The sequence below is a fragment of the Anas acuta genome, chromosome 3 (assembly GCF_963932015.1).
Source record: "Anas acuta chromosome 3, bAnaAcu1.1, whole genome shotgun sequence".
Taxonomy (NCBI): domain Eukaryota; kingdom Metazoa; phylum Chordata; class Aves; order Anseriformes; family Anatidae; genus Anas; species Anas acuta.
In genome coordinates, this window is record NC_088981.1 from 55,419,236 (window position 1) to 55,442,571 (window position 23,336).

At 40.8% G+C, this 23,336-nt stretch overlaps 1 protein-coding gene across 2 annotated transcripts in view; it reads left to right on the top strand.

Annotated features, from left to right (window-relative positions):
- PLAGL1 (PLAG1 like zinc finger 1) overlaps positions 1–23,336 on the top strand; it is a 46,305-nt gene that overhangs the window by 5,237 nt on the left and 17,732 nt on the right. For both annotated transcript variants that reach the window (XM_068677226.1, XM_068677227.1), the window contains exon 2: positions 13,746–13,788. In XM_068677226.1, the coding sequence (XP_068533327.1) occupies positions 13,770–13,788 (19 nt within the window). In that variant the 5' untranslated portion in view covers positions 13,746–13,769. The remainder of the gene's footprint in view (positions 1–13,745; positions 13,789–23,336) is intronic.

The window sequence follows — 23,336 nt, forward strand, 5'->3', positions numbered from 1 at the left end:
AGAATGTTATTTCACTGCAGCCTTACATGAACAGCATTTGTCTGTCCTGTCCTGTCCTATCCTATCCTACACAAGTAGGTAACATTAGAACCAATACAGCTTTTTTAAAGATTAAAATGAAGAAAGTGCAGCAAGGCTGAGCAATAAGCAAGAGACTTATGAAGCATTACAATTCTGTTTTGCCGGTACCTTGATGGATTGACACCCAAAGACATCAAGTATCTAAGTGCTATATTACCCTGCAATAATAAACAACTGAGGGACCAGTGAAGTCCACGTTAAAAACATTCTTGAGCTAGTTCAAATTTTGCCTTGTCCCCGTATAGGTGGCTGTTCCTTTTGTGCCAGGTAGAATCACCTCCAGAGCCAACTCTGTTTGTGGTGTGCTGAGTCTGGGGGCAGAAAGTCAAGGTGGATGTGAAAGGAGGGGAAAGTGTGATGACAAACAAAGGTTTGGAAAGCGACAGTAGGCATGAAGCAAAGGAAAGTTAATGAAATCTAAGGAAGTAGTAGCTGAAAGGAAGCAGTTACTAAAAACATAACTGAAGTTGGACTGAAGAATCAAAAGAGAAACTCTTAGATGGAAGAGCAGAACAAAAACAGATCTGCTGTTTTCAATGTAAGAAGTTTTATACTTGAATTCAGTTTTCAGTTAGTCTGAGCAACCAGCTCAGCTTTCTGTCTGGAGGGGTCTCCGGCAGCCTTTTTTAATGTTCTAGAAAGTGACAAGCTCTACACATGCAGCCCAGGATGCTTTCTGCCCTTTGATTTTTTTCTTCCTTGTTAGTGGGAGTCATGGCTCACCTGCATCGTTGAGTAAGTAGAATGCATTAAACCCTTTCCAATACTACTAATGTTTTAAAGCAATCAAGTCAAGGAGCTAAGATCCATCATAACTCTTTTCTGCTTCAGCTCCTCTTAGTTATATTGTTGGTCACTGATACTAATTAAATAGGTGACTCAATACCTCTCACAATGAAAGAGAGGCAGGTGATTTGCCTTTTGAAACACTACCTTTTTGTGTGCTCAGTGCTCATCCAAGAAAAGCCTTGGGTTTCTGGCCAGAATGAATCCAAATGGAGTAGAATAAAAGCACTCCTCCTCCTCTTCATTCTTTCAGAACCCTTTCCGTGGAGGAGAAGTTTCACAACTAGTACACGATGTATCCAGGGTGAATGCATCACTTGCTTCTTGTAGACCTGGCAGCCAAAATGGTCCTTCCTTGTTCTGATGGTGCCAAGCACTGAAAAGGGATCGCTGTTCTCTCGCAGCCCTCAGGGTGGGTGCTGATGACATTAAGAAAAACAGTGCCAGGTGAGGGGTGGGGGTGGTTGTATCCCCAATGAAGGATGGTGAAACTAAGAATTTCAGCAAAACGTCACACAGCCAATAGCACTGCTTCATCACAGTCAGTGAAACCGATATGTTTCTGTAAAACGTTTTAGTTTCAGTATCTGAGCACGTTCAGACAAAAATAAGCTTTACTGGAAATATTCTGACTGGTACATGACTCATTTGTTTTTACAGACCTAACGCTGCTTTCCTCACAAAACAAGTAAATAAGCAGGCAGAGCTAGCACAAGTTTACTCTAAAATCTGTAAATCTTGAAATTTGGTGCCTCTAAAAAGTATTCTCTGCTTTCCCTTTTGTCATTTCAACAGGGGTAGGAGGAGGGATGATGGTGAAAATTTTTTTACTGCTATAATTTCATTCACAATGTCCTATTTTGGAGACTTGTTGCTTTGGATTTTAACTTTTGCTCAGAACAAAAGCTTGCAGAGGAATTTTCAGTATTTTGGAGGTTGCAGATGGATCTTAATGATATTCTTATCACTGTTCATGCCCAGCAAGGCTTCTGGGCCTTATTACTTCTCGCACAACAGCTGCCAGTGACGAGAATAATTTTCACGCTTGGAAATCATCTTTACTTGACCTGTGTGCATTTCCATGCTGTTCTTCTCTAAAATATTCTGAGCATGAGTGATAGAGAGAATCATCTCCCTTTTTAATTCATGAGCTTGCTCTACAGATTTTTCACTGCATCTGCTAAGATACGCGGAGCTTTTTGATTAAGAAAAATGTTGTCTAGTTTTAATGCATTTATTGACTAAAATGAAGAGAGGCTGCCCTGGTCAAACATGGACAAAGAAGAAAAGAAGGATAAATAGGAGAGTAAAATGATTTCTCCCCCTTTATCTTATTCTATGAGAAATTAGAAGACTGTAACTGATTTTTCTCCTAAAGTTGAGCTTAGAGCTTTGGTGATTTGTCAACACTAAAGCCTGAATCTCAGAACAGTGTAGTCTTTACATGCCTCAGCACCAATATGGGCAACTATTTACAGGCCTCTGTGAAAAACAAATTTTAGGTTCTGGACCCCTGACAAAGATGAAACCCTGAGTTACAGACTGCATGCAAGTATGTAAGAAGTCATCAAAGTGACTTAGTTAAGAAGGGGTTTGGGGACTTAGTTTTTATTAAAAGAAATCTGTCAAACTTTTACTAAGTTTTACATAACATCTTTTATTACCATTTAAAATAGATTAAAATTGTAAGGAATTTTAGAATAAGACATTACAAAAATGACTATCGACTCCCTAAGCTAATTTAAAACAGTATAAAAATTAAGTCATTTTAAATATTTTGTACACATATCAGTTGAACAGTTCACAAGATATTTGAAGACAATGCAGCATGTATTTTTTAATTTATTTTTTTAATCTGTAAAAATATTAGGAGGGTATTTTTTTTTCTTATGAAATTCATTAATTCTTTGGGCTATATAAGTTTCTAAATTTTCTTTATTATCTGTAATTTGCACTGATTATTTTATTAATCAACTAATTTAATTTTTAAAGTTATAAGCATGACTTTTTCTAAATTCCAGTCTGTTAGCAAAAGATGTTGTGGACCTATTTGGGTGCTAATGTTGCTGTTACAAGTCTAATAACATATTTTGGTTTCAGACTCTTAAATTGCAACAAATAGTCATTTTTCAATCTTTTATTTCAACAAGGGTAATCTTCAAAACTTGAATCTGTGGAGTTTGCAGGGCAACATACAGCATTATCTTTGTGAAAAATGTGAACTCTGCCTTCAGCTTGTGCCTGCAGAGCACTGACATCATAAAGATTCTCCACATGAGAATCTGGTTTGCTTATCATCTGTGAACAAGTACCAGAAATCCTGTGGTGTAGGGTTTTTTTTTTGTTTGTTTTTGGTTTTGTTTGTTTGTTTGTTTGCTTTTTAAAACATTTTAGTGGAGTTGAAGACTGGTACAACAAGTATAGTACACTTAAAACCATCTAAGTATTGGATAGTGGGCACTCTTAGATAGCCATAAGTTCTTCCACCTGCAGACCTTTCATCCGATATGAACACCTCACAGAATATGTTCATAGAGATTTTATAAATTGCTAAAATGACCTTTTGGTAACTCGGGGTGCAGATGTCAAATGTCTGAGTGGATTTGGGTTTTCATTAACTCACTGAACCATGCTGAATGAATGTTTCAGATGTCAAAGTTGAAGAGGTCATGCAACTGAGTGAAGAAATAAGGACAAATGACCTCTTGGTGAACTTTCAATGAAAGGCTGGAGATCACAGGATTTATTTTTTCTAGATTATCATTACAAGCTTTTCTGCATCAGGGCAACTTTTAACCAAAGAAATGATGTATTCCTGTACTTAGCATTCCTCCACAGTGCACCAAATTTCATGTAACTGATTTAGTACTGATATAGGAGTTAATGGTCACTTATTTTTAAGTGTTTTCTTCATTCTGTGGAGCCAGTGGCTGAGAACTCATCCTTTACCAGCCTCTACAAGACTATTCAGCGTTGGCCTTGTTATTCTGATTTCCTAATTCCTCTTGCATTCTCCAGCACTGAAAAAAGAAGCTTGTTTAGGCAAGAGCCAGCCTCCTTTCATTTAAGTTTCAGTTTTGCCAGAGAAGACATGAGGACTACATTGCAGGATGAAATTACAAGGCTAAATTTTTAAACAAGCATTTAATGCCACTTTTCTTTTTTCGGCTTCTTATTTGAGTAACGTGCAAGGAGTGGCACAGGACCCAAGGGGGTTTGTGTACCATACAGTTACTAAGAAGGCTTCCAATCCAGACCTCTGAAAGGAAGAGGTCTAATTATAACTCTGTGCTACAAGCTGTCAGTCTGGGAAAACAAGAGGCTCAACAGATCAGTAGCTGACAGTGGGGACCAGCTTTTTCTCTTTCCTGTACCTCTGATAGAGGTTATTATGCTAGATAGCAACGGTGATTCATTGTAGTGATTTGGTGCCCATATCTACATTTATTTAGCAGTAATCTGTGAGCTGCAACTTGCTGATTTTCAGGATCATCATCTGGTTTCTGAATCAAATGAAAAATGAAAGAAACAGATAAAGAATATTTGGGAACCTGTGTAGCTTTCATTAGTGAAGTACATATGCAATATTTGGAGGATTTGTGTTTCTTTAGCATTTAAGGTTGTGCAGTGCAGGCATTGCAAGCATACTATGAAAACAGAACCCCTAAAATGAACATACTCTTTATGAGGAAAAAATAAAAGAAAGAAATCACTCTTTGAGTATTAAGCCCTGATGATTTAATGTACTCCAGCTTTGCAAACTAGGTTTAATAATTGCACTTTGCGTCTGTATCGTAGGATGCAATAGATGGCATTTTGCATGAAGCACTCTTGCCACTCCACGCCTGCATATTGGAGTGAAAGGAAGGAGGGTTTTTTTGCTGCAGAGGTTGCTGCTGGCAAATCCAGCAGCTGCTGCTAAAATCTTAGGTTTTGCAGGTTGCAACAAGTAGTGTAAGGATATGACAGAGAGCTTTCAAGCAATTTTTATTTATTTTTTTAAGTTTGAGTCCCTAGATTGAAAACAGGGAATATAGCATTTGTAGTAGACAAGATGCTGTTAAGAAACAGTGGGGCGTATTTTGGAACAGCATTAATTGTTGTTCGATACATAAGTTACATATAGGGATGTCCAGCTTTTAAAAAGCAGCTAGAGACAAAACCTCCAGACCTGTAAGACTTGCCATTAAGACCACATGCTGCATCTAAAATACCTGTATAAATACCAATATTCTCTACCTGAAGTCCTTTTTCAAATAAAAAGTTCCTTAGTTTTAGTAATTTCTGAATGAAATGAGTTTCACAGGATTGAAATTTAAAGCTGTTTTAAGAGTAAGAGCAAGATTCTGAAAGTGATATTTGATCAAATAATTTGTATATGAGTATTTACATAATTTAGTAGTGATGCTACATTGAAATACAGTGGTATAGGACACATTGGGATGATGTAGGTATGTGCAAAGTTTATGAATATCTGAAGCTGGGAGATTTTAAATTACCATAACCTAAGCAAGATGTGTAAGGTAGAATATTGGCTTCCAGATGATAAATCTATTTTAAAGCTTTCCTGAAATTTACTTCTGTTGCTGAAGTACTTACCAAATCCATTTACCCCCTTTCTGGTCACAGGTGTGATTATGGCTGTAAGTGGAAACGTGTGGGCCCGCTGACTTGTTGGCCTGCTGTAGGTTTCATTCATCATTTTTGGAAAGCTGGCAGCTTCTAATATGTTTTACTTGTAGTGAGCTTATGAAAGGAGATAGTGTTAAAGCCAAGACTTTCGTAAAACCTTTTTTAAGCTCCAGGAGGCTTGTTGACTTTTTGTGGCAGGCTGCATAAAGAGAATGCAGACAAGGAAGGGAAAATCTCTCTATCAATCTGCCCAACTGTCAGTGGCTTCCCTGGCCAAAAGCGGGTGCCTGTTCCTAAAGGGAAGATTGGAATTTGAGTCTAAAATGATGAGAATAGCTTAGCCAGTGTGTTGAGAAAGAACGTCTCACAGGAAAAGTGCTTTTTCACATGACTTCATACAAGTGGGTTTTGTGTTTGTTTTGTGTCAGCTCAGTCCTGAGTTTCAGCTAGTAGACCAGAATCCTCTCCACAGACTCATTGAAATGGAAATGTTTCTGCCCTCTGCTGTGGAATGCAAATTATTTTAGGAATGTTCCTGGGTCTTGAGGCTTTTTAAAACTCACACTTTAAAGATTATTTTTTTTAGCTCTTTTTTTAACTGATTCTCAGAACAAAACAAGCATCCAGAAAGATGATTGGTGCCTAGGACTTCACCCAGCAAAACACAGAAGTGTAGGTTTGTCTTCACATGTACAAATAGTTCCCTGTAAGCCAGTGGTGGTAAGACATGGGAAATGCAGAAATGCTTTGCTGGATCACAGTCAAAGTGCTGAGTGCTTTGCAAAGCCAAACAACACAGAAGCCCTCAGAATGGAAGACTGGTATGAGATACTATTTTGTGTCATTCCCTAGGATTTGGGCTACCTTTTTTACTATCTTTTTTAAAAAATACTATTTCATAGCGTTTCCTTGCACTGGAGATAGGCAAAGACCTATACTTGTTGCACTGTCTGCCATAGGTCTTTTGCTGACCAGAGTAGACCAACATCAAGTGGTACAATGTTAGGAAAATGATAATGAGAGACACTGGCGTACTTCAGAACAGAGAAAACTTCCTGAGGAACAAGACGTGGGAATTTTTGGTCTTTGTGTTTCTAGGGTTAAGACACAGAATATAAAGTGATTTGCTTTAAATGAATATTGTGAGATATATTTTTTTTTAAGTTAAGGTAGACTTGAATAGGTTAGGTTTACATATGGACCATATTTGATAGTGCTACATGTTGAGATGATCATAAGCAGGTTAGAGTATTGATTGGTTGGTGCAAGGAATGGAAAGACAGGACTTTTTTTAGGTATTCTGTCCAAGTTTAACACTCAGCATAAGTTGGTTGAAATAAGAGCCAACTGATCCAAAAATTGTTGAAGTCAATTAGATGTCTCTTGGCCTGATCTCTTGGAAGTCACTGGAAATTGGGTAGCTTGCATAGGGAGGCATTTAATCCTTAGAGATGCTATAAAGTATCCTTCAGCAGCAGGCCTAGTTTATATATTTGTACCTGTGTGTGCACACATGCTTTAAAGGATATTAAGAAGCTATACAAAGTATTCTCAGTAAACGCATTAGAGAAACTGTATCCTTGAGCGCATTACTTATTCTTCAGCATCTCCCTTAAGATTTTGCTCCTTATTCTTTTACTTCTGCTTAGTCCTTTGTAAAAGAGAAATGTTCCATATGTAACTCCTGACTTTATTTTTTACATTCACACATAAAACTTCCATATGAAGAACTTCTGCAATGTCCATGAGCCAGATTTCTAGAGACGGGACACAAGCGTTGATATGTTGCTATATCCAAGTTATTTTCTTAATCAGGAAAAGATGCAGAATCCCGTATAATAAAGAAAAATATTATAATGGTAGAAGAGTTGTACTGTTTTCTAATTACAAAAATAATTCCATGATGTGAAAAAATTACGTAAGTTTATGAAAGGGACTCCATATGTGGTAGATATGAAATGACACAAAATTTTACTTTGTGATGTGTTTGGTGAGTTGTAATCATCATGTGCCAAATCCTGATTTTGGGTGCACATGTGGGACTAATACTAACTTCAGAAAGTCTGTGTAGGTTTCTCTGAATGGAGATTTTGGTCCTTCGTATTGTTTCCTCCCCTGTTAATACTTGAATCATTTCTGTATCACTGAGATTTTCCTTCCTGTTCATGAATTCAAGAGAATAACTATGTCAGCAGAAATGCCCAGCACGAGAGCTAGAGACAGCCAAAAAAGAACAAGTGGGCAGCGCTAATGGGACTCTAATGCGGTGCAGTAGATGCTTTGTCACCAAAAGGTGTGCTTTCTTCTAATGGATACAACTCGAGGCATAAAGTATGCTGACAGTGAAGCCCTGGCAAACAGTTTCTGTCAGGGGGAAGAAAGAGTCCTTCCTGATTTAATCTTGGTGTAAGTAGGTTAAGTGTGGTTTTCCTGTCACGTCTTTGCTCGTGTATTTTAAAGACATCTGCAACCGCGTTACTTAGCTTAAGTGTCTTGAAAGAAAATGCTTTTACTTGCATTTTACCTCTGCTCAGTTAAAATGTCATGAACGGTACTTGGACAGTTACAAGCCATCTATTTTTACATGGGGCTGTTTTGAATCTGTAAACAGGTTGTACAGCACAATTTTTGGAGTATCTGAAATGTAGCAGTATCCCCTTCACATCTCTATGAAAAGGGTGGAGAGATGGCTTCACAGCATCAGGAAAAGTCTTCCAGGGACTGATGAACTAATGCATCTCTCTGACACGCAGCACAGCACTGAGGTGCATTTTTGAGCCATGTAATGTCAAATCATTAGGCAGTGCCTGCACTGGTAATTAGCATTGGTTTTTGAGGCAAACTATTGTGCCGAGAGCAATGTAAGGAGCTCTGTACTAACCTTTGAGGGCTCAGGGGGTGGGAGATTGGAGGGGGGGTATATTCTGTAGTAGGTGCTGACTAGTTCAGACCAGCCAGACTTCTGAGCACAGTGGATTCATAATTCAGAAAGTATCATACAGGTCTTTGTCTCCTCATGACATGGGTTTCTTCTGCAGACAGCATGTTCTCCTGCCATCTGCAGATGGCATCACGGTGCAGACATACGAGTAGCACCCACAGCATAAGCGTGTTAAGATGAAAGCTTTTCCTGTTGCTGATACTTAGCTCTGTCCATGTCTGTGCCTGCTTTTCCTCCGACTTTCTGGACCATGATGCCAGGGAAGGCAGGTGTACATTTTCTGAGAGAGTCAGGTCCTAGGTAGAGCCCTAACACATGAGCCCACGTGACAGTGCTGTGGCATTGCATGCAGGACAGCTGTCTCGAACATCGAGCTCTAGGCTTATGCTGCAGATGTTGCAAAGGCTCCTCTCAGTCAGAGCAGTTTCCTGGCCTGCCTTGCAGTGGAGTTTGTCATCTCTAGCGAAAGCTTTCATTGAGAATTGCACTCAGAAACCTTAACCAGGTGCCACCATCGTATTTTTCAGGCACAGGACTAGAAAGGGGAACTTCTGTTCCCCCTTTTGCTGAGCTGAGCTGTCAATTCTCAACCACTGGTATGCAAGGTAGTTTTCTGATGAGGGATTTTTTGAAATAGCAAAAATCCCATGGCTTGCTGTAGCTGAGCAAACCAAGCTACCAGGGCAACTATGAGAAGTTCCCATGACAGTGTTCCCACATCGCCCAATTGAAAAATTCAGAAAAATATTGTTGCCAGTAGCTGGCTTCAAGGACAAGGTCTATATGGCTGCTAATCACGAGGGGGTTGTTTTCTTGCAGGTGGGGTTGTTTTCTTGTAGTTGTTTGTCTGAGTGCTTTTGACCAAAAATCTTGTGTGAAACACTGTCCGCCCCTGTTAAGTTCACTATAAAAGTTAGGCTATTCGGGCAATAAAATGGAGCATGATCTGACTCTACTGGTGTCTGTCGTGCTTTCGGCCGTGCTTCCTGCAACAGTTTTCAAGGCCACTATAGGCAGCCCTCACATGTCTTATCTGTGAACAGCACCAGAGGTCCTGTGGGGGCTGGTTTGCCTTGCTGTCCATTTTCTTGTGGATCTCACCTTCCTTCTGGTGCAGCAGGGGCCCTGATCCCCATGCAGGGCCTCATAGACCATACCTGGGAACTGGCTGGCTGATTTAATTTCTCCTGCATCCTCTGTACCAGAACAAACAGGGGAACGGGTGCTCCTTTTCCCAGTGGGGAAACTGCCACAGTGTACACCCACCCCAAATCACACATGCTTGCAGAGTACCCACTGCAGTGACTTGCAAAATACGCTATGCATATTCTGTAAATTTTTGGCAATAGTAGAAAACCTAAGAAAAACAAAACCTGAAATCCTGCCTGGCTCATATACCAATGTACCAATATACAACATGTCTTTCTCCTCAGTAGGCAGAACCAAATGCACCTTGCATTCCTCTTACCAGTGCATAACCCATGTTCACCACCACAAGGCATTGAACTTTCCCTCATCCAATATGCCTGTAGTCTGTGCTTTGCTCTCTGTAAACGTTGCTAACCATCTATCATACCATCAAGTCCTACTCATCTTAAATTCATAAGCCGATTTCCTGGTACATGAAAGCCCTCAAGAACCTCAGAATGCTTTGCCTCAAATTAATTCTCATGGCTGCAGTTTCCAGGTATGGGAAACATTCCCCTCTCTGTTCCTCCTCCTCTTCTGCCCATCCACTGATGAAAAAAGACAGTATTTAAGGGCAACCACAGTCAACTTTTGGTTGTGTGGGCATCATAGCAAGTTTGGCTGATATACCTGCAGCACTCATGTACAGGCCAATGTGGTGTACAAGGAGTAAAACCACAGAAGACTGGCCAACAGGAATGTCAAACTGAGGCCAAGGTGGCCAGAGGCCAACCACCCAAGTTTAGATTGACGGGTAGCCAACGTGGCCAGAAACCACCAGGCACTGTGCCTAGCTGGCACAGCAGAAGTGGCTGCCGTGGTTGTGCATGTGCCATTCTGCATGTGCTGCAGCCCCCTGGGACAAGGGGCAATACAGCGGGCAAGAGGTGCCCTCGTGCACCAGAGGACTGGCCTTGAAGCAGGAGCAGGATTTTGGTGGCTGTTCTCTGTGGCTGGGACAGGAGCTTCTGGGTCCGTGTTGAGAGTAACTGCAGGGAAGGGCTGGCACAGCTTATGAAGGAGCTTTTAGTTCTGGTTACACTCCCTTGCCTCTGCAAATACACCTTGCTGTACTTATCTTCACACCAGCAGAGATAACATGACCGGCTGCTGGAAGAGGAGCAGGTGCACCCACTGCTCTACTGCCCTGCAAGTGGCTTGGGTTGCTGGGACTGGGATGCCCTCAGGAGGTGTTTGCTCTTGGTTTGCACTCTCTACGCCCTCCCCAAGTGAGGGACTTGGGCACTGTGGGGTTGCTGCTGTTAATGCTTGCTCACCAGAGCACCGTACACGGGAGAATAGAGGAAGTTGCTCAGGCTTTTGGAGCCTATGTAGAAACACACTTTGGTGATTTATGGTTATCTTCTTCATAGTGCCCTCATTGCCTGGGCTGAATCTTCCGCAGCAGTCTTGTACCTTTGGCCACATCCTATGAGTGTCACTAGAGTATGGCTGGGTGGCAAGCATGTGAGGGGCAGGGAGAGGATGGATCGAGGCTGGGCTTTTTCCTGGCAAGAGACTGTTGGCAGACCAGATGTGGGAGGATGAAGGTAAACTGCTGACTCACACTGTATGGAAGGGGATAGCTTCTTGTTTTGTGATGGTTTGCCAGGCAATTGCCCTGCAAAAGGAATGCCAGCAAAATTAAATCATTTTGCCTCATAATTCAGTAGGGGAATGAAATCTTTATTAGTTGATGGCACTGCTTTGATAGCGATAATGTAGTCTGCTGTGTTTGGGGATGAGAAAGGTTGGCATGTGTATGGTCACATATGGGTGCCATTAAAGGCCACTGTTCCTTCTGCAAGACCTAAATTAATGGAAATTAATACCACAGACAAGGGCCTCACTCAGTCAGAGTGGAGTCCAACTGCAGAGTAGTTTTGTTTTGTTTTGTTTTTCAGAATTAAAGTATTTTCTGGTTGGTGGAAATCGGGAATAGAAACCCTGCTCACAGCATTACTGTTTTCATCTGGGAAGGAGGACTTGTTCACGTCCTTTGAGCATCCAGGCCCCTGTACTGCTTCTCTCTCATGTCTGCACACAGTCCTAGTCTGAGACGAAAGCAAGTTTGTACCAAGCTCTGTATTCACTGGAGACAGCTGTTTTGGCAGAAGACAGAGGTTACAGAAGAGAAGTTGATGTGCAGGCACTTCTGTTTCATGCCCTGTCCTCAGTCTGCTTGATCTCAGAAATGGTGCACTAGCAGCCTGGCTGTTCTCAACGTGGCATCATGTAAAATGAGAAACAGCAATACTGTAGGACTTGATTCATTTGCTTAAACATAAGCTTCCAGTGAGTGCTGTCTGAGCTGCCCTGGGCAATCCTGCCTGGCTTCGAGCTCCTGGCCCAGAAGGGACTCATTTTCCTGCGTAACCAGTATGATATCTATCAGCCTCGTGTGGATGCTTCAGGTATCCTAGCACATCTCAAAGGGCACTGGATGCTTGTGTGCGAGCAACTGAAGCATCTTTCCTTGTAATGTCTTCCCTGCTGAAGGTCTCTGATGATCTGCTCCCCGTCAGTTTTATCCCTTTGATGTTAGGGAATGTATGCTGCCCAAAGGTGGGAGGAATCTTTTTGGTTTTGTGTTGAAAAATCTGAATTTTCAAGAATAAAGACTGCAATATACCCATCAACTACCCTTCACACCCACCCCTTTAAAATGCAAAATATGTACTTGTCATCTATTTGGTGAAGGCAGCATAGGCTTGAAAGACATGTTTAAGCATGTGGGAAGCGAAGTCTAGGCAGCTGTTCATATTTCAAAGTCAGAACTCTTCCAAATTCCAGTGTGGAGCATCTATAAAATGTATTTTCTTTACGTATCGCCCTTTATGCTACGATTGACAATTTAAATCCATGGTGGGTTATGTTGTGGTGAGAGACATGGTAAAACAGCAAGTCTGATTTACTAGCTTTGTGTGTCATGGTTTGGGGTTGGCCTGTGAACACTCACAGATGAGGATATGTATGTTCACCTGTTGCTAATTTGATAATGTCATCATCCAGCAGATAGCTGGATCACAGCTTCTTTCTTGGCGTATTCTCATCAGCAGACCTCTGACTCCTCTCTACTTCATCATCATGCTCTGTCTTCTTCCTATCTCACCACTTCTCTACTCCCCTTGCGTCCATTTCCTCCTCACTTCCTCATTCTTCCTTGCTGTGCGTTTTTCCTGCCATCTCTATTGACTTCTTCCAGGCACCTCTTCCCTCAGTTCTCCCAACTAGTTTCAATTCATTTGGAAGTATCTGACTAAAAATCATGGTAGTTTTGGCCAATTACAGTCAGCAACAAAATACCCTTGTTTTCACCCTAAATCATGTGCACACACCTTAAGTCCCTGCCTGAAATTTTCAACACTTGTGCAGGGCAAGGCAAAAAGGTATATGCTGATGAAATTTTTACTGTTACTTGTGAAAGTATTATTATTATTACTTATTATTACTTGCTTTATTATTTCTGTTGCTCCAAGCAGTCTCATCCACGCATTGAGATCCCACAGTGTTTGAGACTGCAGACAGTTACAGAAAAGCACTCTGCTCTTACGGTAAACTCTGCCTATAGTAAAATTTCAGGCAAAAAAAAAAACAGTGGATGAATGAGAAGGGAACCCGATGAACAGTTCAGCAGGAAGCTGGAAGTCTACAGAAGTCTTTCAAGAGTGCAAACAAAATGCCTTATCCTATGTGTAGTTAATGCTCCCTTTGACTTTGCTGCAGTGAGGACTCTTAAGATGAATACCAGAAATAGCAGGCTTAAACATAAGATGTCATGCAGTGGGGTAAAATATGCAGCAAGTGAAAATTCTGTTTTTATAATAAATATCAATGAGGAAGTGGGATGTAGTGAATTGTGCTGACTTAATTACTTTGCATTACTTTAATGTCGTCAATTCACATTGTGAAATGGACTCATTTGTTCTCGAGTTAATAGATGGATTTACCCTTTTCCTCCTCTAATTTTAATTATTCCTTGCTAGATTTCCCTGGATATGTTCTCCACATTTCCTAAAGAACCAAAAAACTATGGATATGATAACTAGCATGAGATTTGAATATGAATGGCACTAGTTCATAAAACTGATCTTTCTTTTTCATTTATTTTACATAGGTTTCCTTTGCCTGATCTGTAAACATGTCCACAGACCTGCTATGTAAGTACATTTCTCTCATCCCGCAGTAATTTTTTTGTACCATATGTTTATATCAAATTCCCAGATGTGCTCATGGTAGATGTCTTTTATCTTAAGTATGAAGTCTGCTTTTACATATGCGTTTGTTCTGAGACATCTGTGGAACAGTATTGCCATCATAATCAATGGGATTATTCTTGGAGTAAGGCATGACTTAATGTGAGTAAAATTGTAAAAATCTGTCCCCTGTATAAGAACAGACTGATTCATTGAGGCTTTAAAAATCACAATTCTATTTTAAATGTTTTATCTATCATTGGCACAAATGCCATCTGGGATTACTACCAAGTGATATGCTTGGGAAGTTTTAATCGCTTTGTGAATTTAACTCTTGTGTTTCCAAGGCATCATTTTCCATGTCACTTTCCATGTCATCCAAATCTCACTCACATCACTCTTACCCATTTTTCTTCTTCAACAGTAAATAATATGCAGGCATCATAACTACTGCAAAAAAGCTATTTCTCAGGTCTCCTTGATACTTGCACTCTCACTACAGCTTATCTGCAGCATTAAACACGTTTTCTATGCTTATTGCTCTATCTAAATACGTTCTTTTGGAGTCTCTCCAGTGCTCAGCTGCCATTTTTTAAACATTGCCTCCAAGTGTTGCCCAACTGCGTGCTGTACAGTATAAGAGAAGGGGGATTTTGGAAACCCATTTTATCAGTCTTCAATCCTTCCTTGAAGGAACAAGGAAAATTATATATTTTTTTGTCAATAACTTCAATCAATTGTAATCAATTAATAAATATAAAAGCATCAGCAGCTGACTGGCAGATAGCACCTGTTTGCAGAGGCAATATATATAGTTCAAGATCAAGTTATTTGAGAAAGTGAATTTTTAAACTTTGTTTGCCAGCTGGCAATTCTGGATTGTACTTAGGTTCTGTTAGATACAGAGAGCTCTAAAAAAGATGGATAAGGAAAGTAATATGCCTGACTGTATTATATACAACAGGCAGACAGCAGGAGTGTAATGTTAAAGACAGGAGAGAGGGTAGGGTAGGGGGACTTGTGCAGTAGTCCTGGTCAGATTTGCTTAAGACTCGTCAACTCTGCTTGGTCGTATAAGCTAGTTCATCCGTTTCAGCTAACTTATGCTCTAGCAATTTCTTTTTTTTCCTCTTCAGCTCAGTGTCAGCACTGCTCTCCTGCTTTCCGTAATGATCAGTGGTTTGAGATCACTGGAGAAGTGAAAGCCTGGGGGAGCTGATCTTGTCCACAGTATAAAAACATCAGTTATGGAGAAGAAGGTGGAAGCACTCTCCATGAGAATGCACCATGGTGGTACAAGAGGCAGCAGCCACAAGTTGCTTCAGGGAATACATATATTGCCTCTGGATATAAGAAAAAAATTCTTAGCCATGGGGTCAATTAAACATTAGAATAGACTGCCCAGGGAAATAGTTGAATTTCCCATGCTGGAAATATTCACGATGTGGCTTGACCAGGCCCTGGGTTGTTCTAATCTAAGTCCCTTGCTTTCCGTAGGAGCGAGGGCCAGTTGACACTCGGTCATGCTATTAGGACAGACACTTGTGTCATTCAAAGGTGTGTGAATAGCAGTGCTCAGGGGACTTTCCAGGTTCCAGCTGGTGGAAAAACATACACATGTGGGATTTGTGGCAGCCAGGTAGTGCCTTGGAAAAATGTCAGTACACAGAAGAATGCTAAAGAGAAACATAGGACATATGTACAGATGTCAATTGACTCTAGATTTTTATGCCTGCTTTTTTTTACATAGATAGCACAGAGTCAGGCCATGAGCTTAGTAATTATGGTAAGATGCAACACCAAGGTGTATTTTGGGGATAACGTCTGCCAGGCTCTGCTCCACGTAAGGAATTTGGACGTAACCAACCTGTTTGTGGCAGAAAGCGAAGGCAGAGAGAGGTGTTTAGACATGTGGACCATGTGCCAGGTGGTCTCGGCACCAGGAAGCAGTCTCTGCTGGTAGCAGTAGGCATGTAGCCTTAACAACTGGTCCCTAAGCTTAACCGCAGTCTGTCACCAATACGTGGTTCAATACAAGGTCAAATTCTAGGACTAGAAATCTTGTTCCAGATCACTTTAATGAAGACTACGTGTATAAATAAAAATACAAAACCTAATAAAATATAAAACCAGAACAACCCCCCTTAGATTCCTAGAGAAAAAAATACTGCAGGTGGGGGCAAATTACACATGGAAAATGTCAAGGCTACACAATGCAAGGGCTGCCAGGCCTGAAATTCCAGTAGCTATCTCTTCAAGCCCATGGAAATAATCCAGAAAAGCCAGCATCCCAATGAAGTTTCATCACGACAAATTGGAGATAGTGAATGTTTCTTCATTTCAGATGGAGAAGCTAGGGGCAAAAAGGAGAGGGGAGTTTATAAAATGTCTGGCAGCTATTGAGGCTCGACCAGTCAGGGAAGTAGCGGACTTCCCTTGGAGCTTGTTTTTCTTTTTATCCTTGGATGAACTAGCGTGCAGTACATTATGCTGCCTGAATGTAGGGGTTTGTCACGGTTGGCGCTGGGGCTGTCCCGGGAGTGTAGGAAGGCGATGAGTGTGAATGGAGCATGCGGTGGTCGCTGGGGCTCCAGCCCTGTCTTCAGGAAACCTGTCGCTGCTTCTCTGAGAGCCATGCAGGAAAGGAGGTGGGTCTTTGATCCCTTTGTTGTTGCTGCTCCCTGGGAATTTGCTGAAATCAATGCCCTGTTTTCCTGGAGAAATGAATGGCTATGCCTAACTAGCTTTGTGAAGCTCTGGGGAATTCACTGCCTCTGTTTATTGACAGCTGAAAAGGAGCACATGGTGCTGAATGGGTCCTCTTGTGAAAACAAAACAGAGCAGAGCTAGACTTAGTTGAACGCAGGGGCATTTGGAAAACTGTGCTGAAGGAAGATGGCATGTTTCCTGCCACCTTCTACTAGAATAGTGTGACTTTCTACTAAAAGTGCAATTTAAATTAAGGTAAGGGCTGTTTTGAATTCCTACGCGTAGTATGATTATGAAATATTTGCATTTGTATTCTTGAGTGCAAAAACAGTGTTTGCATTGTGTTGTGTCATGGGAAACACCTTAGTGACTCTTGTGCTGTTTTTAGCCTTTGTGTTATGTTCACTTATTCTTTAATTAACAGTGGTTAATGAATATGAAAAGTAATAGGAAATAACTTGGTATTTGAGTCTTGCAGTCGGGTCCTTAACATCAGTCTTTTATGTAGGCTATTATATACAGAGCTTTATGTGTCTGAGAATCAACTGAATTGCATCAGATGATTTCTTGACCAGTACAAATCACTGTGTTAACACTTATGCACACAGCAGCTGAGTAACCAGTGGCCCTGTCTGGCAGAAAATCTGGGAACCTAAAATCCCTTGAAATGTAAGTGCGTATTTCCAAACCTCCGTTTCTGTGCGTCGACTGGAAGGCAAGAGATGGATTTACCTTTATGTTTGCTGATTTTAGGGATATGGGTTTTTCATAAAGACAACAAAGAATAGCAAGAGGAGGATGGTAATGAAGAAGCAGTATTTGCTTCATGCAAGTCCAGAACAGTTTATCAGACCAAAGGAATTTGGTGTGTAATTCATATGTAAATTTTCTACTGAAAACAAGAGAACAGATCACCAGAGTTTCTATATTAGTTTCTGCAGTGACTGAAGAAGAAAGTTTCTGAGCTCATGTAGCTACAACATTCAGGTGTGGACAAGTTCTGACTGCAGGAATAAAGTTAAGAAATGTCATCTCTTCATTTGTGGGTAAGCTTCGGGTGGAGTACTGACTATCACGCAGCCTTGTTCTTGCAGGGCAGCAGGAATTGCTGTTTTTGTGTTGTAAACCTGATTCAAAGCATCTCTGTGTGTGCTGTTCTATGAAAACTTTTGGGTAATCCCATAATTTCAGTGGGAGTGCTTGGAAAGTTTCGTGTTTTATTGCAGTTGCTTGTGTTCCTCAGTATGGCATTTTTCCCTGAAGTGACTTTAAGCTACTAATCTTACTATTTTTGTCTCATTTTGCTCTTCTCTGCAGCAGATAACTTATCTGTTTTCCTTGGAAGCATCGAGGCTGCATATACAAACATGCTTTCTTTAGAATCCTTTTGCTGATCCTGAAAAGGAAAACATGTAGTTTAACTGTAAGCCATCAGCATTTTTGCATGTGGGTTCTGCTTTTAAACTTCCAAGATTTTCAGAGGAAAAAGCAAAAAAGCAAATTCATTTACGATTTTGAAAAAGATATAAAAAACATTGATGTGAAGCATCCTGATATTTATATGATATTTATATCTGTGAGCTGCCTAATAGCAATTATTGTTATACAAATGTTTCTTTTTTTTTTTTTTGGACCTCATGTAAGTGTATTCGTAGTTGGAAGGCATTGGAAGGCACTAAAATTTAGAGCTAAAACTAATTTAAAGCTTAACATTTAAATTAGAAAGCAGATACATTTGTTGGTTGGTTTAATAACATAATCTAGATATGTTATAAAAATATTGGCCAGTGAGGGTTTTGGTTTCTGGGTAGTTGTAATGGTGTAAATAAAAAAGAAGCACGGTCTTGGAAAGCTTAGTTGATCACAGCTTTTTTTCGTGAGTATAAGGGAAAGAAAGTACATTCACATATGACACAGAAGTTAGCATTTGTGTTTGGTTAATTGGGTGATAAGGCAGGGAAGAACCACTTATGCCTAACATAATTGACTGGAAAGCGTTTAGCCAGATGTGTGAAGGAAACTGCATGAGGATGTTTTGGCAAGACAGTTGTATCTTCACCTCTTCTAACTTCAGGGATCTTTGTGAAATATTAATATTGCTGTGATCTATTGGCAACGTTGAAGTACAAGGCATATAAAATAATTTATGTCCAACCAATAGAATAAGGTATACTGAATACATCGTGGAGTATGTGACCATATACAGCTCCAAGTACATATGGATGTTAAATGTTAGGGTTATGTGAATACATATCTGAGGAATGGTGCATTTCCCCCGAGATAATGCCTTTAACACCTGTTGATCTTGTTCTTTGAGTTAGCAAAATACAAAAATGAATTGCTGGCAATTTTGCTTTGCCAGATTGCTTCTTAGATTCCAGTAATAGACACTGTTGTTTTTATATATATTTTTTTGATTTTTAGAAGTAGTTTAAAGAAAATAGAAATTAATCAGAAACAATTGTAGATAGAGTGCTTGGGTTTTATTTGGTCACAAACTAAGACGACTGTCAACAGGAGGATAAGTAGGGCTTTATGGAGATACATTGTAATCTGAGTTTAGAGTGCTTCATCTGCAGAAAAAAATCTGTAATCATTTCTAAACTCACAAATTTTTGAAACTTTTAAATGTAATTCTCCAATAATACTCTAATTGTGTGTTCTGTAATTCTATATTTCAGAGAAATAGATTCAAGGTTGTCCTTATGCCTGAGAAGAATTATTGTAAGGAAAATATACTGCTGCCCAGTCTATTTGATGCTATTTTTAAAAACCTTTTCCTAATCAGCCTATTAAAGAAGCTCAGATGGATATAATTTCTTTAGTACAGCATCACTCGAGACATTAGATAATTATCCTTTAGTTCTTATTGAAAATCTTCAGGGTAGAAAAAAATAAGTTTGTGTTAGATCTCAGGAAAAGATAACAAGTAAACGGAAACACAGATACGACAGTTGTATGTGTGAATGTTCTTTTCACAGCAATAGAGTCTTGTGTTTGTTCAGAGGCAGAGCTTCCCAATGTCTATACTTCTTAAAGAAATCACATCATGCCTTAGAAGAGGAAAATAATGGGACCATAAAAGCTAGGTTTGAGAGTCTCCTACTGACTTAATTCCCCAAAAATGGGGATTGAAGCATCCTCTGCATTCTGGAAATCAGAAAATTAAGGTGCTTCATGCCGTAACAGAAATTGTTTGCTATGTCCTCTGTTATTCAGGTGATGCAGAGTAAGGGTTAAGGATGTTCTGCTAAGCAGTTAGTGACCCTTCATTTATAATAACAAAACTTTTAAAGAAGGTACCTATATTTCAGTATTCTAAATGTTTTTCAGGATTCATGAGCTCAAAACAGAATTTGTTCTTTTGGATGAATTAGAAACCTCCCAAAGGAGGTTTGGAATGAGAAAATTAACTGGTTCCACTGTTTTATCCACACTGTTTCTCTTAAATGTAGTGCAGGTAGTGAGTATTATTTCAGGTTTGGCCCTCCAAGGTCTCAATGCCACAACTTGTCCTATGTGTCCATGTATTCACTTCTCCACATCAACTTCCTTTATTCCTAATGTGGCCAGTCACACAGCAGAAGAGCTAAGCATATGGCCTTCTGCCTGCAGAACTGGGTCCCATGGTCTTAAGACTGATTTTATTCCCACTAGCTGTGCCTTGCTTCATTTAGTTAAAACTGTCCCTAAAGACTCCAGGTGCTCCAGCTGCAGGATGAGTAGAGCTTCTTTGTCATGCAACTCTTCATAGAATCACTAAGGTTGGAAAAGACCTCCAAGATCAGCTGGTCCAACCATCCCCCTGCCACCAATGTCACCCACTAAACCATGTCCCTAAGCACCAGGTCTAACCTTTCTTTGAACACCACCAGGAACATTGATGCCCTCATTATGTCCCACAGCAAGCACGTATTTCCTTCTGCAGGAAATACCTGCGTCTACCTGCTTCATTCTTACTCCCAGGAGAGACAGATTATGTGAGCAAGCCATCTGTCATTCTCCTCCGGGCAACATCTGAACTTGGTGGCCAGTAACAACCAAGTTCAATGGAAAGTTTCATGACAATGTGTTTCCACATAAAGGAGAGAGAGACCCAGTCTAAGGTTCCCTTTTAAGGGAGTGTTGCAAGTGTTGGAAATATTTCAACAGATTAATACGAGGCATTAGTCATTAGAATCTCTACACTTCATTTATCAGAACTGAAACCGTGGTGTTGACCAGCCGTGAATAAAGTTGTTGGCCGCATTCATGCTCTTGATACAGTGTGTGTGGTTGTGTGCATGTGTATTTATACATGCGTACATACATACAAGAAGACATGCATGCTTTTTTGTTGTTGTTTGTTAGAATAAAACAAATAATCATAGAAATTTCTGGTGTCTCTGTTAAATTACAACAGTAGCATTAGCATTATCCGCTAAATGATCTCACACTAAAATAAATCAACCAGCCTGCCAAAAATCTCCCTCAAAGAAAAGTGCTCGAGACCAATTAAAGCCACTTCTGCTGTGGGTGGTGAAACCTCTGCTGTGAGGGGCATAGAGCAGGGGGTCCAAAATGTGCCCCCAGAGCCACTGGGTGCTTACGAGCAGTTTGGCTGTGACTTCTCTTGATGGTTGCCTGTGTTTCTGTGGATGGAGGGATTTTATTTCTGCTGTCTGCAGTACTGAAGCAGTGTGGTTTGGGTGGTGCTGGCAAAGACCTAAAGCAGGGAGGTGGTGCAGCCAGGGGCCGCTGCCTGCACCAGCAGCGGCTGCTGCTGGCTGATATGGGGGAGATGGGCGGACTGCAGCAGGGAGCCTTTGCTTGGCATTTTGTGGGAGCACGCTGCACGGGCTGAGGCTGTTTCTTGTAAAAAAAAAAAAAAAAAAAAAAGGAAAAAAAAGAAAAAAAAAGCCAGTTGTTTCTGTGAATTTGCTGTTAACCACCTTCTCTGTTTCTGGATCCAATTTTATATGACTTTATGCCAAGCCAGTGGAGGGAAGAGAGAAGGAAAAAAAAATCAAAAATCGAACTGCATTTTTCAATTTGATTGTTTGAAATGCATTCAGCTTTCAGCAATGAGAGAAGTCTCTTTGTTCACGCTGATTAGAAACTATTACATGTAAAGTACAGGAAGTGACTTCATTTGAACTGTACATTCAATATATGGATTCTGATAGCAACCAAACCAATGTGGTGTACCAGAAATGTGACACATACATTTTAGTCCTGAGACTAACCAGAAAAAAGTGTGTGTGTTTTTGTTTTTTTTTAAACTTAGCTTTCAATCAACCAGTGCTTTGATCTGAAGTCATTTTAGATGAGTGAAGCTAACAAGAACTTTGATAAGCTTGTTGTTCAGACTGGAGAGTGAAGTTAAACTCGATAAACACTCCGGCATGCTTTCCCTGCTGTTTATTTTTTCTTTTCTCTGAGTTTACAGGAAAGTCCTGCAAGGCACTGCCCTTTCAGGCATTCAAACAGTGAAGGTACCTTTCAGTTTCTCCTCCCCATGAAGTTTGTAATATACAGCAGAGCACAGGTATCCTGCTGCTGCGCAGCCGTCATGAGACCCTGCCGAAGCTGCTGTGTGCAGTCTCGTTGTGAATATCACAGCCCAGTTGTGCTCCTTGAATCTTCTACAATTATTTTTCTCCTAAGATTTGCTTGACGGAAGGACCAGAGTAGAAAGCTTCGCAGGGGTCAGTGGGAAGCGGGCTTTTTACGGGAGGCTGGGTGAATTCTTCCTGACCATGCTGGTGGTAGTACTGCATCATCACCAGACAAAAACCTTACTGCTCCCAGATGTTCTCGACTGTCATTACGGTTACTCCCTCTTAGGAACTAGGAATGAATCACAGTCACTGTTATCATTTATGTGTTTGTATAACACATAGTTTTGGAGTTCTGAAAAGTTTACGTGCTTGCACTCATGTCTGTCAGGAAGATGCCATGCGTGCTTTGCACTGGAAGGTTTTCTTACAGCCAGAGAGGTGCTCAGCCCCCCTGGCTCCTTTCTCAAGCCATCCTTTCATCACAACAACCGCGCGGGACAGGGTCATACCTTGGTAAGGCAGGAGTGGGAGCCTGGGCTGATCACCACTGTTGGGGTACATGGAGGGTGTGCACTCCATATGAGTTGTCTTCCTTCACAGGCAGGGGCACAGGGGCGTGACAAGGGCGATGGGAGGGAAGACATCTCTCCAGACACGTATCGGTGCTGAGGCCTGGGCTCACCTGCAGCGCTGCTGGTCCTGGTGCCAGGGAGCAGGCACAGCTTACCAGTCCGACCTGAGGCCTGGGGCGGCAGTAAGGCACGTTTCTGTTTTATTTCCATCTCCAAATATAGTAACTCGTTTTTTAAGTTTTACATTTTCGTAGAATGAGGTCATGTTACTATAAATGTGCTTAATGTTAAGGACAATTGCTGGGATGTTTGCAAGCCAGCCACCCACCGTTCCCTTCCCTGGGGAGTAGGGGCCCTAAAAAAAGGCAGAGGCCCTCATGCTCACAGTGCTGCTCATCTCTGCAAGAGATCAGGACTGCTCCTCCACTGAATTTCCCAAATAATACAAATTCACATGTGTATGAATGTGCAAGTCTGCAGTCTTTGCTCAGGTGAGCGGTTATGATTGCAAAGTCAGCCCCGACTGTGGTTTCCTGACCCTTTTTTTTTTTTTTCTTTTGCGTAGCTGATCACTTGCATCTGTCTGCTAACACAAGGTTTTCTTTTATGAGATAGAAGTGATACAAAAAAGAGAAATTGAAGAAAAGTTCACCTATTTTCATGCTGGACTAGAGATCAGTTATTACAGCTA